The sequence below is a fragment of the Myotis myotis genome, unplaced genomic scaffold (assembly GCF_014108235.1).
Source record: "Myotis myotis isolate mMyoMyo1 unplaced genomic scaffold, mMyoMyo1.p scaffold_m19_p_23, whole genome shotgun sequence".
Taxonomy (NCBI): domain Eukaryota; kingdom Metazoa; phylum Chordata; class Mammalia; order Chiroptera; family Vespertilionidae; genus Myotis; species Myotis myotis.
The window spans coordinates 353,444-372,712 of record NW_023416328.1 but is presented as its reverse complement, the minus strand read 5'-3'; the positions used below and the strand labels follow the sequence as shown (position 1 = coordinate 372,712).

The following is a 19,269-nucleotide window of genomic DNA, read 5'->3' as shown; positions in this document are numbered from 1 at the left end:
AAGGTGAACCCATGACCTTCCCCCCATCTGGAATCTGAAACGGGGAACAGCCAAAAAACCCAAAACAAAACGAAACAAAAAAAAGAGGCGGTAAGCCATGGGAGCTGAGCCCTAGAAGTCGCACAGCGACATTTCTGCAGTTTCCTGCTGGTTACAGGTAAGCCGCATTCATTGTTAGAGGGCTTTCATGGACACAATTCACTAAGTTAAAATGTATGGGCACCTCTGACACGCCAGGCCCTGGTGTAGGGACTGAAGCCATAGAGATGAATAGCATCCCCATCCTCACAGTGCTTCCCCGGGAGCGTGCTCTCGGCAGCAAAAATAAATGCACGAGCAACAAACACACACGCAAGCAAGAGGGCGGCAGACAGCCCCGGTCCTGGAGCAAAGCCAGGGCCTCTTGTCACCAGAAACTATTTTCTTTTTTTCTATTGATTTTTTAGGGAGAGTGGAAGGGAGAGGGGAAGACAGAGAGAAACATCGATGTGAGAGAAACGCAGCATGACTGGTCCATGGTGTGTTTGGGGTTACTTAACCCCATCAACCACGCTTCCTCCATACTTACAGACAACAGTGGGACCCAGGTCCAAGCCAGAGCTGTTTCTCAAAAAGAAAATGTAGCCCTAGCCAGTGTGGCTCAGTGGATGGAGCATCGGCCTGCGGAACAAAGGGTCCCTGGTTCGATTCCGGTCAGGGCACGTACCTTGGTTGCAGGCTCCTCCCCAGCCCGGACCCTGGAGAATTCCCTGCCTCACGAATTTGCATCACCCCAGGGTGGAAGGCTGGTGACCTAAGACACCACCAGTCAGATGTACCTGCATGAGGCGAAGCAACCCTGAGACACAGGAGCCAGGGATCCTCTCTGGGGAGGACAGCAGATCCTACAGCAGCAGCAGGCATCCCAAAAGTGGGGTCCCTCAAGTGCCCTCCAGGCGACGGCAGTGGGTGTGTGGTGGGGCTTATATGAGGACCGACCCATGCAAATGGCCTCCAGGCCTGGTTCTCTGCCTCCTGGAGATTTTATGAGGCCCCTGATATCCTTCAATCTATCCCTCTTCACGCCCGGCTGGCGTGGCTCAGTGGTTGAGCATCGACCTATGAACCAGGAGGCCACGGTTCGATTCTCCGTCAGGGCACATGCCCGGGTTGTGGGCTCAATCCCCAGTGTGGGGCGTGCAGAAGGCAGCCAATCAATGATTCCCTCTCATCATTGATGTTTCTCTCCCTTTGCTTTCCTCTTGGAAATCAATAAAAATATATTTTAAAAATTCCTCTTCAGGAAGAAGAAAAAGGAACTCTTACCATTTGCCACAGCATGGATGGAACTTGAGAGCGGATAAATACCACAGGATCTCACTCATTTGTGGAATATAATGAACAACATAAGCTGATGAACAAGGACTGATCCAGAGACGGAGAGGCATTGATTGGACGGTCGGGACTTGGAGGGAAGGTAGGAGAGGGTGGGGGTAAGGGGGAAAGATCAACCAAAGGACTTACATGCAAGCATATAGGCCTAATCAATGGACATGGACAACGGGGAGGTGAGGGCATGAGCGGGGGTGGGGGGGTGGGGGGTAGAGGGTAACGTGGGGACAAGGACACATATGTAATATCTTAATCAATAAAAAATAAAAAAAATAAAAAAAATTCCTCTTCAGCTTAAACCAGCAAGAAGAGTCTTGTTGGATGCCAGGACTCTCCCTGTATTTGAAGGGAGAAGAGCAATAAGCCAGTGAACAAGGTAATTTCAGATGGAGGCCAGTGCTGGGAAGAAGTCCCCACACGGTGATGAGAATGAAGGAAGTGGAGCGTGACATCGGTCCCGACTGCCCCCGGCAAACCATCGGATGTAATTATGTATCGTTGGGTAGGGCCCATGCATTTGTAACGGGGAGAAAACCCTGCAAGGTGACATGAGAGAGAGTGACAGGCAGGAGTGGGGACTACTTTTTTTAAAAAATATTTTTTAAATTCATTTCAGATAGGAAGAGGGAGAGAGAAACATCAGTGATGAGAGAGAATCACTAATTGGCTGCCTCCTGCACGCCACACACCGGGGATGGAGCCCACAACCGGGCATGTGCCCTGACCGGGAATCGAACTGTGACCTCCTGGTTCATAAGTCGATGCTCAACCACTGAGCCACGCCGGCTGGGCGGGACTACTTTTTGATGAGGTGCTCAGGGAAGCTTGTCTGAGGTGAAATGTGAGCTGAGACCCGAAAGGTCTGAAGGAACCAGCCACAGAAAGATCTGGGCGAGAAGGCTTTTAGGCAGCAGGAGAGAAAATATAAAGGGTGAACCTGGGATGTTGAGGGACAGGTGGAAAGGTGGTGGGTTTGCAGTTCAGTGGGAAAGAGGAGCCTGATGAGATTGGGAAGGAGGTGGGGAAGGTCGTGCCGCCTTGTGACCCTGCCTTGCTCCCCCGGATCGCTCCCTCTGGGAAGCCAGCCGCCATGTTGTGAGGACACTCAAGCAGCACTGGGGAGACGCTGGCTCGTGAGGCACGAAGGCCTCCTGCCTACAGCCTCGTGATGAGACATCTTGGAAGTGTATCTTCCAGTCCCGTTAAAGCTTTCAAATGAGTCCAACTCCAGCTGGCATCTTGACTACAACTTCATGACAGACCCCGAGCCAGAACCACCCAGCTCAGCAGCTCGGAACTCCGGACCCCGACGGGCGTGAGATCATACATGTTTGTTGTTCTAAGCCACTGAGTTTTGGGGTAATTTGCTCCCTCCATCCATTGTTCACAGCTGGTGTCTCTTTTGCTTGGCGGGTGCTCCTGCTTCAGTATTTTGACTATCAGTGGGAGTAATGATACAGAGAGGAGTCATGAATGAGACGGAACGGTGGAGGCAGAGAGGGAAGCGCACCCTGGGAGGGCTGAGTCACTCGTGCTATTTGGAGGAAGACGGAGCCAAGATCCGCAGCCCAGCTGGAGCGTGGTCGTGACTGTCTGCATCGGGCTGCTCCGGGTTTGCAGGTTTACGGTGCCCTCGCTGGAAATGCCCCATGACTTGGGGTGATATGGGTGAGTGCTCTTCCTCGTTCTGAACCTGAAGTTGGAGGTCTGGGCTGTTCTCCTGGGCTGGGCAGGGTGCTCAGCCCAAATATGGGCATCGTGGTGGGTCGGTGGCAGAAGCTGCCTCCACCCTGCTCCTCTGTGCAGTCACGGCCACATCCTCACCCCACCTCAGCCTCTCCAGCCGGTGGGATCGGGCTGTGTGGAAGGTCTACTTCTTCACCTCTTCTTCTTTTTTTAAAAAAATATGTTTTTATTGATTTCAGAGAGGAAGGGAGAGGGAGATAGAAAGATCAATGATGAGAATCATCCTGCAGGCCCCACACTGGGTGTTGACCTCACAACCCGGGCATGTGCCCTGACTGGAAATCAAACCTTGACCTCCTGGTTCATAGGTTGATGCTCAACCACTGAGCCATGCCAGTCAGATACCTCTTCTCATTAGGGAGGGCTGGGTCATACGGAGCCATGTGCCTCCTTTGTTCTGCCTGTGCCTGAGAGTTCATTTGGATTGATTCCAAGGATGTTTTAATGGTAGTTAGGGGCAGCAGGTATTGGGATTTCAGCTCACTCTAATAATTTGCTGAAATCAGATATGTAGCATTTCCCCCCTTTTTGGCATTAATTTTTAAAAAAACATTGAATAGAAAAAATTCCAACAATACAGAAATATCCAAAGTGAACTCCCCTTTCTCTTCCTGCCTCTGATTATTTGGAGCATCTCCAGCTCTTCTCGAATACACACAGTTCCGCGATGAGGGTACTTGTTCACATGTCCACGCACAGGTGGGCAGGTGATTCCAAGACAGATTCCTGGAAGCTTATCTGCAGATGTTACCTAGACAGGTACCCCCAGTGGCCCTTTAGGACTCTACCAGCACGTGATGGCCACAGCACAATTCCTTTCCTTTTGCCAACACTGGATATGATCAACTTTTAAATCTGCATTTCTCGGATCCCTAAGTGAGCATGAGTGTCATATCTCAACGAGTGGCCATTTTAATTTTTTCTCCTGTGAACTGCCTGTTCTTGTCCTTTGACTATTTATGTACTGGAATTAAAAGCTTCATCCTTTGATAGGGCTACGTATTTTAGGCCTATGATGCATGGTGCACCCACTGCCCGTCACTTGTTTTTTATCTTTGACATGGTCTCTAGCCCTTGAGATGTTTTGCATTTTTATGATGTCAAATCTGTCCTTTAAAGAAAAAAAAGATTTATGGCTTCTGGATTTTGTGTCTTGCTTAGTTAGGTTTTCCCACTCCAATAATATAAAAAAATAATATACAATATTTTATTTCAGTACCTTAAGAATTCTGTTTGGCCCTAACTGGTTTGGCTCAGTGGATATAGCGTCGGCCTGTGGACCAAAGGGGTCCGAGTTTGATTCTAATCAAGGACACGTACCTTGGTTGCAGGTTCCTCCCCGGCCCCAGTCCTAGATGGGGTGCGTGTAAGAGGCAACCAATCCATGTATTTCTATCACATCAATGTTTCTCTATGTCTTTCCCACTCTCTTCCATTCTCCCTAAAAATCAGTGGAAAAATATCCTCGGGTCAGGATTAACAAAAAACAAACAAAACAAACAAACAAACAAACAAGAATTCTGGCCCTACCTGGTTTGGCTCAGTGGATAAAGCATCGGCCTGTGGACTGAAGGGTCCTGGGTTCGATTCTGGTCAAGGGCACACGCCCATGTTGCAGGCTCGATTCCCCCCAGTAGGGGGCATGCAGGAGGCAGCCAATCAATGATTCTCTCTCATCATTGATGTTTCTATCTCTCTCTCCTTCTCCCTGAAATCAATAAAAAAAATCCTATATAATAAAAGGGCAATATGCAAATTGACCCTAACAGCAAAACAACCAGGAACAACTGGTCACTATGACACGCACTGACCACCAGGGAGCAGATGCTCATCACAGGAGCTGCCCCTTGGCGGTCAGTGCGCTTCCACAGGGGGGGCGCCGCTCAGCCAGAAGTGGGCTCATGGCTGGCCAGCACAGCGGCGGTGGCGGGAGCCTCTCCACGGCAGCGCTAAGGATGTCTGACTGACGGCTTAGCCCACTCCTTGCAGGGAGTGGGCCATCCATTGAGGGCTCGCAGGCTGCCAGAAGGATGTCTGACGGCCAGCTTAAGCCCGATCCCCCAGGGAGCAGGCCTAAGCCGTCAGTCGGACATCCCCTGAGGGATTCGGACTGCGAGAGGGCGCAGGCTGGGCTGAGGGACCCACCCGAGTGCATGAATTTTCGTGCACCAGGCCTCTAGTATAGCAGGGTATACGAGCTCTGTTTCTCCACACCCTCACCACCCTGAGCATCCACAATCTTTCCAAATCTTGGCTAAAAGCGAACCCTATGCCTCTCACTGTTTTAATGAGCATTTCTTTAATGATGAGTGAGACCCAGAATCTTGGAGTGGGGACCGGTTACTGGCATGTCTTTCTCTGTGAACTTACTGACACTGTCTTGGCTCCTTTCTTTCTGTTGGCTGTTGGTCTTTATCTTACTGATAAAGGGCTCATTGTTTATGAAGGAAATGAGTCCTGTGTCCCGCCGCCCTTGTGGTAAATGAGCTCCCCAAGTTTGTCCTTATCTCTCTGCTGTCTGCTAGTCCATCTGTTGCTGGTGACTTGGTGCAGTGGGAGGGGGAGGGGCAAGCCCTCACCACACACCAGTCATCAGCCCTGGGCCTTCTCTGCACTTGGCACATCCCTAGGGCCAGCCCCTCTCTTTACAGGTGTCGTTTTCTGAGCATTTGTGGTTAGATCTTTACCTTGGACTCAATTCCATTTATTTGCCTTTAACTTTCTAGCATTCTTTATTCCTCATAATTCCTGGTAATGAGTAGTTTCTAGCCCTATGATGGATTTCAGAGAGAGGAAGGGAGAGAGAGATAGAAAAATCAATGATGAGAGAGAATCATTAATTGGCTTCCTCCTGCATGCCCCACACTGGGGATTGAGCCCACAACCTGGCATGTGCCCTGACGAGGAATTGAACCGTGACCTCCTGGTTCATAGGTCGATGCTCAACCACTGAGCCATGCCAGCAGGGCCTTATGATGGATTTGTTAAACACATTTTTTTCTGTCATGTTTAGAGGGCTGGGCTGGAACGGTGGTTGGAACAAGCGCTCAAGCTGCCATCTTGATTCAGTCTTTCACCATTAATTCTTACATAATCACATGACTGATTTCAGTTATTATCTCTTGTGGTTTTAAATTTGATTTTCTTCAAGCTTTCCGGCTTAGAACCATGTCCTTTGCAAATAGTGATCATTTTGCCAAAGACATTTTAACAAGCTCGCATTGGTGAGCCACACTCTCATTCACACAAACTAGATGGCCAGCCAGACATTTTTTAATTGAAAAAAAAAAAATTAAAAAGTCAACTTGCAGACTAGAGGCTGCTGGTCAGCTCATGCTGGGCTGAGCACCCCAAACAGTTTCTACCAGGCAGCGGGAGAAAAGGGGGTGCTCTATCCAGGCAGCAGCCCTCTCTCTCCGGTTAATACTGAAGTCTCAGATGTGGCTTCTTTGGCGGTCACTTCGCATCTCTCAGACCTCCCCGAGCCTGGCCCACTGGGGCCTCCATGCTGGGAACTCGGGGTGCCCTCTCCTCCTTCCCTTGTGCGCCTCCTCAGTTTTTGCTCCATCCTGTCCCCTTATTTGCTCCTTTCAACGTCTAATCCTCTCCCGCATCCTGCCCTCATCCTTCCTGTTTCCATGACTTTCCCAGGATGATCCACAGAATGCCAGCCTCACCAAAGGATTCAGAGGTCAAACAAGTTTGAGAAACGCTGACGACCACGTCAACCTCCTGGAAGTGGGTGGCACTTTAAAGACCCTTCAGTTCAGTGAAGACGTCTTGTTGCTGTTTCGGCAGCCAGGCCCCAGCTGCAGCAGCCTGTCCGTGCACCTGCACTAGCACCCCGCACAGCTGGTGTTTGCCGGGTGGGAGTGGTTAAGCTGCACTGCTTGCAGTGGTGAGAGGTGTGTGATGGGGTAACACCGGAAGTTGCCCAAAGCTTGGCCAGGGAGGCCATCTATCTTCAGAAAGAACCTGGATTGCCTTAGCCAGTGTGGCTCATTGAGTAGAGTGTCGGCCTGCGGATTGAAGGGTCCTGGGTTCGATTCCGGCCAGGGGCACATGCCTGGGTTGCTGGCTCAATCCCAAGTGTGGGGCGTGTAGGAGGCAGCGGCCAATGATTCTCTCATCATTAATGTTTCTATTTCTCTCTCCCTCTCCCTTCCTCTCTGAAATCAATAAAAATATTAAAAACAAACAAACAAACCTGGATTAAAAAGTGACACGTTTTACTGGCTACCACTGCCACTGCCTGATCAGAGAAGGCAGAGTGACAGGGACAGGAGCCCGGATGGCAGGCCGGCCCCCCAGGCCGGGGCCAGGACAGAGCTGCTGCGGGGCCCAGGCTGCTCCCGGGAGGTTCCGACTTCAGAGGCGGCTGAAGCAAATCTTGGCTCCGGGAAACGTACGAGGAAATTAGTGGGTGACACACTGACTTAGAGGAGCTGCTCAACAGCCAGGCTCCTAATGGCAGGACGGTGGCCCCTCAGGGGCCTTGCCCAGAACCTTCTCTCCAGGCCACAGCCACTAATGTGGCTCAATTCCAAAGACCCCCATTTGTGCTTCAAATTCCTAGGAAACAACGTCTGATTGGCCAAGTGGATCAAGCCAGCATCGCAGGGGACGGGGTCTGTGCCATCCTGGCTATGGGGAGGGCAGGGCCCAGGCAGCCTCCAGGTGGCATGGCTGTGCCTGTGGCCCTAAAACCAGGCCCTGCAGTGGAGGGAGAGGAAGCCCCTGCAGAAAGCAGTTAGGGGGGTTCAGGCCTCAAAAGGCCAGGCTTCCGGCAGGTGCACAAGCATCACCTGAGGATGGCCCGAGGCTCCTGAGCCAGGAAGCTGGCGCATCCAGAAGCCCGAGGTGGGCGCCGGTCCCCTGGCCACACTGGTTCGCCATCCACCTCCTTAGCAGGAGGGTGGGGAACAGACAGGGGCCCTCTGTTTGTGGAGAAAACTATGCTCAGTACTCTTTCCAGGGTACAGGCTTGGTCTTCTCAACAAATTCTTCCGTTGTGTTTCTGAGGTCTAGCAGTATTATGTATTCACTGTTAAAAAGAATAACAGTGAAAATGACAGCTAACGTTTAGGAAGTACTTGTTAGTCACAGGCACAACCTAATGAGGTGGGTCTTCTCACCCCATTTTTAAAGAAACTGAGGCACAAAGGCCACTGACTTGCCCAGCTTCCCAGTCCGGGAGGATGGAGGCCACATGGGCACCGGGTCTCTGTGACTCCAGAACCCAGGCACCCGCCCCCATGCAGCACTGCCTCTGGGTCTTACTCCCAATCACAAGCTGACCATGCTCCCGGTTTACACCTGGCATCCCGGCACAAACAACTATTTTTGTTGTTGTTCATCCTCACTCCAGGATATTTTTCCATTGGTTTTTAGAGAGAGTGGACGAGAGAGGGAAAAACAGAGAGAAACATCGATGTGAGAGAAACACATCGATTGGTTGCTTCCTGCATGAGCCCCGACCAGGGCCTGGGCAGGGGAGGAGCCTGCAACTGACATACGTGCCCTTGACCGGAATCGAACTTGGGTCCCTTTGTTCCCAGGTCCCTTGGGTCCGCAGGCCGATGCTCTATCCACTGAGCAGAACCGGCTGGGGCCTGGCACCATTATTAACAGGACCTCCTTTCACTCTCAAGAGCATCCTGGTTTGGATGGTAACTTTTAAGGAAACTAGGCCAGGTGGAACCTAGATTAGCACACAAGATGCTGGTGGGCAGAGACTGCAGCTGCCCCTCACAGTCCCCGAGTTCCGGCTCCCCGTGCCCGTTCCCCAGGCAGGTCTGTGCTGTGAGTGAGAGGGCACTCACCCCCCTGGGCACTGCAGGTCAGTTGGACAAAGGGCTCCGCCTTCTCCCTGCTCCCGCTCCCCTGGTGCACTTACCAGGGCCTCCTGCCTGTCACTCCTTAGCCGGCTAGGAAAGTGGCGGCTGCGCCCTGGGCGAGTTCCCTAGCGGTGGGCACCGAAGCTTAGGGCTTTCGAACCTTCTGGTCCAAGCTTGCAGGTGAGTCCGAGAGCAGAGGCCTTGGGCTCTGCACTCCCTCCGGGCTGTCCTAGAGAGAGGGCAGATGGAGAGGATGACATGGGGTGCCCTTCAGAACTGAATCAAATAGCCTTTTTTTTTTTTGGTACATCCTCACCTGAGTATATTTTTCCATTGATTTTCAGGAAGAGTGAAAGAGAGGGCAAGACAGAGAGAAACATCGATGTGAGAGGAACACATCGACTGGTTGCCTCCCGCACACGCCCTGACCAGCGAGGAGCCTGCAACCGAGGTACGTGCCCTTGACTGGATTCGAACTCGGGTCCCTTCAGTCCGCTCTATTCATGAAGCCAAATCGGCCAGGGCTGAATCAGACAGTCTTTGCCTCACGTTGCTCACAGGCCGAGGTGTGTGTGCGGGGGGGAGAACGGGGATGGGGGGAACGGCGGTGGGGGGGAGAGTTTCTACTACACAACCAGCCCCTAGTTAGTGAAGCTGTGGGAACAAAGTGCACGTCAAACACAACAGAGGAAGCAGAGGTTATCAGTCAGCCGCTGCCTCAACAGTGCCACGTCACCAATGACCCACAGCGCGTGGCTTACTGGCAGGAGCCTTTCTTTATGGCTGTGTCTGCTGATTCACTGGGACAGCCCTGCCAATTCAGCGGGGCCTGGGCAGCCTGGCCCCCGGGCGTGGGTTTGGTGGAAGTGTTCCCTGTCTCTCCTCCTCCCGGAACCAGTGGGCTACACAGCGGGGACGTGCGCTCCTGGCAACGGCAGAAGCCCAAGAGGACAAGCTCTGCCATCCAGGTCTCACCTCCAAACGCCTCAGTGGGACATCAGCCCCAAAGCACAGCCCAAGGGCAAAGGCCCAGGAGGAGCCCTGGCCGGGTTGGCTCAGTGGATAGAGCATTGGCCTGCGGACTGAAGGGTCCTGCATTTGATTCCGGTCACGGGCACATACCTTGGTTGCAGGCTCTGGTTGGGGTACGTGCAGGAGGCAACCAATTGATGTGTCTCTCCCCTCCCTTCCACTCTCTCTAAAAATCAATGGAGAAATATCCTCCCGTGAGGGTTAACAAAACAAACCAACAGAAAAGGCCCTGGAGGTCCACTCTTCCCACCGTGGGAGGGAGAGGAAGGAAACACTTGTCAAACAATAATCCAAACCTCACAGAGGCGGTGGCCCTGGGCCCAGGCCGTGAAGGAGAAGCTGGCCTTTTAGTGCAGGTGGGAGAGGGCACTGCCGTCAGGGGATGAAACGGGGTGGGGTAGTTAAGGTAGCTGTGGGGGGCAGCTGGCCGTAGAGGTCCCCTTGCTAGGAGCCCGGAATGTCCTTTCTTTGAACATAGTCCTCTCTGGGCCCCTCACACATTTCTTTCCAAATTCTAAAACTTCAACTCTGTGTCACCAAACACAAGGTCAAGACTCCGTTTTCACAAAGAGTCATATTGAAAAGTGTAGTGCTCACCCCGACCCTGCGGATGGATGCCGGTTTCCCAGGGCACAAATCAGCCGATTTCACAGCACGCCCTCCCCCATTTCAGGGTTCGGGTCTCCAACCTCACATCCCAGGAGCTGCACCCCCGTAGCTGTGACCCGCACAGCCCTTCTTATCGCCTCCTCGATGGCAAAAGCAAGGAGGCCAAGAGGTAAAATCAAAATAAAGAACTCACGCCCTGGCCGCTGTGGCTCAGTGGATAGAGCATTGGTCCGCAGTCTGAAGGGTCCCAGGTTCAATTCCAGTAAAGGGCACACACCTCAGTTGCAGACTCAATCCCCGGCCCTGGTGCGTGCGGGAGGCAACCCATCTATGTTTCTCTCACATCGATGTTTTTCTCTCTCTCTCCTTCCTTCTACTCTCTCTCTAAAAATCAATGGAAAAATATCCTTGGGTGAGGATTTACACGCACAAAAATAATAATAATAAATAAAAAATCTGGCCCTGGCCGGTTTGGCTCAGCAGATAGAGCGTTGGCCTGGGGACTCAGGGTCCCGGGTTCGATTCTGGTCAAGGGCGTGTACCTTGGTTGCGGGCACATCCCCAATAGGAGGTGTGCAGGAGGCAGTTGATCAATGTTTCTTTCTCATCGATGTTTCTGGCTCTCTATCCCTCTCCCTTCCTCTCCGTAAAAAAATCAATAAAATATATTTTTTTAAAAAAAGAATCTGTAATGGGGGCCTGGGAAGCCCATAAAGGACTGGCAGCGGGCAGGGCAGGCGATCCCGCACACAATGAACTGGGGCCAAACAATGGTGGGAAGGATGGCTATAGGACAGGATGCAAACAGCACAAACCCTGACAATGTGAAAACAAGAACCCACAGCCTGGGGAGGGGGCCGGAGGGAGGAAGTGGGTGAGCTCATTTCCTCACCCGAAGTCGCAGGCTGTCTAGAGATGCCATCTACAGTTGAAACAGGTTTAAAGACCGAATCCAGCCTCTTGGTAGTTTCCCTTCCTTTCGGAGAAACAGTGAAGAAGCACAATTATTTGCAGTTCGGCAGTTTCTAGCTTCATTTAGGCTTCCTTTTTGCTCTGTTGAATTTAAATACTTTTTCCAAAAAGACCTTGTATTTGTGTCTTTTTTTTGGTAAAAATGTTCATCTATTTACTTGCGCCTTTCTCTGAATACATGCGGAAGGAGGTATCTCCAATACCGTCATACTCTTCAGTGTTAGATGAATTTATATATATATAAAATTTATTTTTTTTTTAAAGAAATTCATCTAACACTGAAGAGTATGATGGTATTGGAGATACCTCCTTCATATATATATATGATTTCAGAGAGGAAGGGACAGGAAGAGAGAGAAACATCAATGATGAGAGAGAATCATCGATTGGCTGCCTGCTGCACACTCCCTACTGTGGATGGAGCCTGCAACCCAGGCAAGTGCCCTGACCAGGAATTGAACCGGGATGACCCCCTCCCCCCGCCCCCGGCTCATAGGTCCGATGCTCAACCACTGAGCCACATGGGTCAGGCATGAATTTCTTATAATGAGCACACCCTACAATTATAAAAGCAAAGACTTTTCTTAAAAAAAAAAAAAAAAAAGTCTGGAAGATAAATTCGTTTGCTCCTTGGCCAGCACCTCTCACTCAGGCATCTTCCTCCCGGGACGGTCCCCTCTGTGGGAGGGGGGCCCTGCATCGTCCGGGGGGTCTGGCTGGGGGCAGAGGCCTATGGCAGGTGTGGGGGCAGTGCCTGGGAGTCAGAGCCTGTGCTCCGTGTTCAGCCCAGGGACTGAGCCTCTCGGCTCGGCCTCCTCGTCTGTCAGCCCAAGTGCCGGCCTCTCAGGTTGCACGAGGGACATGTGATGTGCTCACATGTCCATCCACAGGGGAGTGCTCACGAGAGAGGCCTGTTTACACTGTGCCATCAGAGAACCACTTCTAACCAACACCAGTGCCAACCCGGCTAAAGGCCAAGTTTGAGAGTCCCCGGCAGATCCATCTGGCTGCTTTGAGCCCTAATAGCCACTCTTATGGTCTCAGCTCCATCTAGTGTCCACATCAGGACACAGTCACATGCAGGGTGGGGCAAGAGTAGTTTGTATGGAAAACAATACGATAATAAACAAGAATACAAGAGTAAACTGTTTCACACTCACAACTAACTGTAAACCTACCCTTGCCCCACCCCGTATACCTGGCTTATTGCAACCCCTGAATTCCATACTTGCAAAAGGTACAGCACTCATTAGGCAAACAGGACCGAAAAAAGATCAATTTAAAACACTCCTCCTGCCCCAGCCGGTTTGGTTCAGTGGCTAGAGCGTCAGCCTGCGGACCAAAGGGTCCCTGGTTCGATTCCGGTCAAGGGCACGTACCTTGGTTGGTCCATGGCCTGGGCCCTGGTCGGGGCTCATGCAGGAGGCAACCAATCGATGTGTTTCTCACATTGATATTTCTGTCTTCTCCTCTTTCTTCCACTCTCTCTAAAAAAATCAACGGAAAAATACCCTCAGGTGAGGATTAACTAACTAACTAACTAACTAACTAACTAACTAAAACATTGCCCCCACCCCTAGTAAGATTTGGTAGCAAGTAGCATACAGATTTAGTTCTTCTAAAGACTTGTTCATTCTTTCTTTGAAAGCACGTATTCAAGTAACAGATAATACTTATAATTAATCCAGGGAATTTCTGCAAGTGGAGAGAGACATGGGGGCCTTGAGGGGTGGTCAGAGTGCCCCTGGCTGTCAGGGGAGGACTGAGCCAGTGGGTAGCGTGGGGCTGTCTCTCTCCGCAGGGCTCCCGACAGGGAAAGGCCGGGGGTCAGAGCAGGGGGGCCAGGAAGGGTGTCATGGAGGCCACTGACCCAGTGCACTGGCCTGGGAAGGGACGCCAGGAGAGGATCGGAAGCTGGAGAGGAAGGGACAGGGATCGATCCTCAGCGGGGGTCAAAGAACAGGGTCTGTGTAGGTCAAAGTAGAGATGATGGCTCAGGAAGCTGGCCAGAGATGGGATTTCTGGGTAAGATTTCCGCAGTCACCTTTGTGACAAGCTGTGGGTGTGGCTGAGAAGGTGGTCTCTCAGGCTGTTGGCGAGGCCAGGCCTGTGAACCCTGCGGGGACGCGGGGAACAGGGAGGGACAGAGGTAGAAAACAAAGCCAAATCCTTGGGGAGGTGGAGACAGGGCTAAAGGCCTGTCCATGAAGAGGCGCACTGGAGGAAGGAGCATCCGTGGCTGAACCTCCACAGGGGACTGGTTTTATTAAATATACTAGAGGCCTGGTGTACGAAATTTGTGCGGGGGGGGGGGGGCTCTCTCAGGCTGGCCTGCACCACCATCTTACAATTCTGGACCCCTCGGGGGATGTCTGACTGACGGTTTAGGCCCGATCCCATGCGGGTGCCCAGTCAGCAAGTGGTGCCCCAGGAGAGGAAGCGCTCCCCAGCCAACCGGAAATCTCTACGAAGGACCCTGAAGAGCGGCCTGACTCCAGAAGCCCGAGCCCTGGGCCTGGTGGGCACCTTGGAGCTGCAGCTGTGACCCAGGGGGCACCCTAAGAAGTGTGCCTGAGCCGAGTGCATGCTCCTGCTGGACGGAGCCCCTGCAGTGAGGGGTGAGGAGGCTCTACGTCAGCATCAGCATTGAAAGGTCTGAAAGAAAGTGCCCATCTCTCTGTGGCGCCACGGGATAGGGCCTAAACCGGCAGTCGGATATCCCTCTCGCAATCCGGGACCTCTGGCTCCTAACTGGTCGCCTGCCTTCCTGGTCGCCTTTAACTGCTTGCCTGCCTGCCTGAGCATCCCTAACCACTTGCCTGACTTCCTGATCATCCCTAACCACTTGCCTGCCTGCCTGATCGCCCCTAACTGCCTCTGCCTCGGCCCCCGCACCTGGGACCCAGGCTTCCCTCCATCTGACTGGCCACAGGCACCCAGGAACCAGGCCAGCCGCTGGCACCTAGGACCCTAAGTGGCACCACCCGGGACCTCGGGTGATGCCACCCGGGCCCCGGCTTTGTCAGGAAGGATGGAAGATGTCTGGTCTACCTGGTCTAATTAGCATATTACCCTTTATTAGTATAGACTAGAGGCCCGGTGCACAAAATTTGTGCACAGGTAGGGTCCCTAGGCCTGGCCGGCAATCAGGGCCAATCGGGGCCTTCCAGCTGCCAGCCAGGGCCTCCATTCACTGGCTGTCAGCTGCCAGTCGGGGCCTCCCTTTGTTCCGTGCCTCCCCCTGGTGGTCAGTGCACATCATAGCGAGGGATCCAACTCCCAAGAAGACATTTGCATACTAGTCTTTTATATATATAGATATTTTTATTGATTTCAGAGAAGAAGGGAGAGGAAGAGAGAGAAGCATCAATGATGAGAGAGAATCATTGATCAGCTGCCTCCTGCACACACCACACCAGGGATCAAGCCTCCAACCTGGACATGTGCTTTGACCAGGAATTGAACTGTGACCTCCTGCTTCATAGGTTGATGGTCAACCACTGATCCAAGACGCTGGGTGGGGGGGAGGGGTTTAGATGAGGGCAGGACTGGGTTCCGGAAGGGGTGCTGGCAGAGGGAGGTGGAACACTGAAGCGCTGCCATGAACCTCTGTCCTGATACTCACAGCTTCCAAAGAACCACTGGCCCTACTTCTTTTGGAACTTCTCTCAGGAGGGGACACATGACAAGCAGGTCAGTGCAGGACCTGTCAAGCCAAGGACCAGAAATTCCTAACTGCAGGCTGCGCTGCACAGGAGGTGGCGAGGATGAAGGCTTTCCCCCAACCCATCACATTCAAGGCCGAAGAAAACACCAAGTGCAGGTACAACCTCAATGTGCTTTTAATTACGAAAGATGTAAAATGATGCATTATAAAACTTGGAAGCTGCTTTATACAAAGTCCAATCTTTAAATATTGTTTGACAAGGGACCTGGGAGTTACGACACTGGCGGGAAGTCTGATTCGTTGCTGGGATGGTTCCGTCATGAGCAACGAAAACACGCTCAGAACCATCTGCGCATCAATCAGAAGAGCCGGCGAGAGTCAGAACTGGAAATGTCTTCAAATATGCAAATGGACGGGAATACACAACAAACCGTTCAGCTCAGGGAATATACAGTAGACTTGGGAGAACGGAAACAGAACAGAGGAGAATTCATGTTCATCTTGACATGATCAAGAAAATGTTCTCCGAACACTTCATGTCCTAGAAACCACAACCATACAGAGAGAAAAAATGGAAAGAGACAGATTTTAGTTCTATGCTGTTTAACTCCTAGTTAGTGAGAGTAGTACAGGCATCGATTTCTTGTAACAAAACTAAATATTGAAAAATATTTAGAATGCAGCCACATCAGAGGCCACAGATTGCACCTGGCTTGTCTTAAAGGCACCAGTGAGTGCAGACTTACCCGCCGAAGGTCAGAGCGACTACCTGCCCATGGTTGTCCTTGCCACCATCTAAGCAAAGTGGGTTGTATAATGCCCAAAACCTTTCCACAGAAAAGATCGGACTGATGGACCTAAGGACAAATTCAATTCAGTGCTAAGCCTTATTGTCATTATTATACTCCCCCAAACAGCCACTTTTCCCAGAAGCCCCTGGGGCAGCGCAAGTCATCACGTAGGTCTTGGGGTCCCCAGCTATAAGGTGGGGCTGCCTTGCAGACAGAGAGAGCTGGGACCCCGACACTGATGATCCCCATGGGTAAGGCACTGTGAAGAGTGAATTATGCTGGGACCCCCACTTTTAAGAAAAACCTCTTATAACATCAGAGCCGTTCTGTCTGAAAGGCCAGACCAGATGTTGGGGGTCTTGGACACAGGGAAGGCAGCCAGGAGCTGGCTTCTTTCGGCACATGGGGTGCTGTGTGCCCTCACAAGGAAAGGCCCTTTACTTTACCAGTCACTCCCCGGGGCCCCCTCCCAGGTCTTTTCTGGGATCTGGACGTGCAACTGGAAATAAAGCTGGGAAGGGGAGGCCAGCTGCTCCCTCCTGAGCCAGCCCTTAGCAAGGACTCTGGTTTGATTTCCTAATTCAACAGCAGGGACTGGGGGCTGATGTGAAGCGGGCAGACTTGGGGCCACAGTGAAAGATGGAGCTGCTCACCACCAGGGCTGTTCGAAAGGCCGGAGGGCAGGCACCGCCCCTGCAGAAGGAAAAGCATGGGCGAGGTCTGCAGAGGTTGGCGCCCAGGACCCTGGGACAGGCCCCTCCTGCCATGAGGCACAGCAGTGTCAGACTCAGACCCGCAGAGCACAACCTCGCTGCTCTGGGCTGGAAGCCGCCTCGTGACCGTCAGGAGGGACACGCCTGATGTCTCTGGAAGGGCGGTGGCTATCTAGGTAAAGGTTCTGGCACCTCTCGCCTCTCCTTTAGTGCCCGTCCTCTCCGCCTGGCTTCCCTGCCCGGATTCGGCCCAGACCCCTCCGAAGGGGCGCTCAGCAGGCCCTGTCCCCTCTGCTCCCTTCAAACCCAACCGCCATGTTTCTGGTCAGGGGCTGGCCCAGCCTAAGTCAGAGGAAACTGGGAGTTTGGAATACTTTTATACTAAGGTGTCAATGACTAATGATGGTTTCATGAAGTAGGCCTTCATTTTACTACAGAATTCCTTCAACTTCAAAGACTGAAGCTCCATTTTAAAGCAATTTAGAGCAAAACATGGATCTGAGAGGGAAGAACTTTTGAGGGGAGGCCTGTGGACCCCCGAGGCCCAGCATTGGGTGGCCTCAGCTCGCTCGGCCACGGGGATGTGCTCAGAAGTCGGTCTGCACCTACCTGCTTGGAGCTCAACCTCGAGGAGGGTTTGCTCTAACGGTGGGTTTGCTCACCTAGTGTTAAAAGCATATTAAAGTGCACTTTTGACTTAACCACAGGCACAAGTGTCTGAAAAGCTAAAGCTCTGAGAAGATCTGGCGAGGAATAGGGACAGTAGAGATTAGACTGCCTTACAGCAGGCAGATGCATTCATTCCTGCATTCATTCATTCATTCATACATTCAGCACGCAGTTATGCAGCACCTGCTCAGTGCCAGGCACTTGTTGGTACTGAGGGTTCAATGGTGAATAAGGCACAGTCCCTGCCTGCCCCCAAGGCGCTGAGGGTCCAGTGGAGTTACATGAACACTCCAGGTCCACAGACAAAGCTTCGCTCTGCTGCTGCTCAGCGGCTGGCCGCGTCTGCGTCAGACCTCGGCCGTCCTCTCCAGGCGGTGTGTGCACAGAGGCCTGCACACCTGGAGCGGGCCCAGAGCTTGCCTGAAGGACGTCACGTGTCTGCGAGACACCTGCAGGCCCCTTCTTGCTCCTTCGTTCAGGCTCATCCACTGCCAGGGGCTTTTCCTTCAGCGACTGAATACAACCGTCTTCCCTTTCCTCTGGTCCGTAGGAAAAGGCGAACTGCAGCAGCAGAAAGGAGATTATAAATGGGAAGAAAACAAATTACCATTCGGCTTGCTCAACTCGAGTCTGCTCTTGGACTCCTGGTGCAAATTCTTCTTCATATTAGAATTAAGGCATCTGAGAGCTGCGGCTCTCGATTCTGCCCTGAATAGCTCTGCCGCCAGCGGGCAGGTGCCCAGCCATCACTGCTGGGTCAGAGAAGGCGTCTGGGGCTGTGGTACCGTCGCTCGAGGCTGAGACAACTCCCGGAGGCCTGGGGCCCCTACCTGCCTCCACCCCAGCCGGTCCCTCCTCAGGGTTGACGTGGGTCAGTGGTCTGAGCACTGCATGGTGCTCCTGGGCCTCTGCCCATGACCTTTTCCTTTTACACACTGACCGGCTGGGTGATGGTCACGGTGATGACTAGCTCGTTGGAAGTCCCGAATGAGCCTGCCTGCAACAGGGTCACCTGCGCCGCAGGCCCGAGAGGCAGTGCCTCGCTCTGTGGTCCAGGATGAGTCACTGTGTATGAGGTGGGACCTCATCACAGAGCTGGGAGCCGTGGAATTGGTTCGTTCCATGTCAGAAGCCTGGGATAACGAAAGCCCAGGGGTGCTGCGGGCTCCATTCTGTTCCGTTTCACTTCAGCCGTTCAGATATAAATTATACCACCCCCTTCCCTTCCATTCACAGTCGGTCGGCTCGAAACGTCTCTTCAACAGAGGGGTCAAGCAGGCCCATGCTGGAGTCACTTAACATGTTGAGTCCATCCATGCTCAGCGGCTCAATTTGGAGCTCTTCTTCCAATGGGAAGGAAGTGTCCATGTTCAGACTGACCTCGGGCATGCCCTCCAGCTCACTGCCGAGGTCTCTGAACAGGCCAGAGCTCGAGTCCTCTGGAAGAAAGAGCAAGAGGGAAGGACAGGGCGGATTAGGAGGCGTGAGGGCAACAAGCTGATGATACCCCCAAAACGCTACCCTGGCATCCTCCCAGCCAGGAAGGACAGTGGTCGCTGTGTCCCAGCCACTTCTAGGCCTAGTTTGTTCTGGAATCTACGTTCTTCCCAGTCAGTTCCGCAACCCCCTCCCCCGCCCCCAACTTTTTTTAAGGTGACTGCTCTTTATTTTCTTGTTTGTTGATTGTTTTTTTTTTTAATCCTCACTCGAGGATATTTTTCCACTGATTTTTAAGGAAGTGGAAAAGAGAGGAAAAGACAGAGAGAAACATCGATGTGAGAGAAACACATCGATTGGTTGCCTCCTGCACGAGTCCCGACCAGGGCCCGGTCCAGGGAGGAGCCTGCAACCAGGGTATGTGC

At 52.5% G+C, this 19,269-nt stretch overlaps 1 protein-coding gene across 4 annotated transcripts in view; it reads right to left on the bottom strand.

Annotated features, from left to right (window-relative positions):
* Positions 1 to 15,385: 15,385 nt before the first annotated feature.
* CRTC3 (CREB regulated transcription coactivator 3) overlaps positions 15,386 to 19,269 on the bottom strand; it is a 97,080-nt gene continuing 93,196 nt past the window's right edge. For 3 of the 4 annotated variants that reach the window (XM_036355580.1, XM_036355582.1, XM_036355581.1), the window contains one exon: positions 15,386 to 18,846. In XM_036355580.1, the coding sequence (XP_036211473.1) occupies positions 18,638 to 18,846 (209 nt within the window). In that variant the 3' untranslated portion in view covers positions 15,386 to 18,637. The remainder of the gene's footprint in view (positions 18,847 to 19,269) is intronic. The other variant, XM_036355583.1, reaches the window with a different exon arrangement.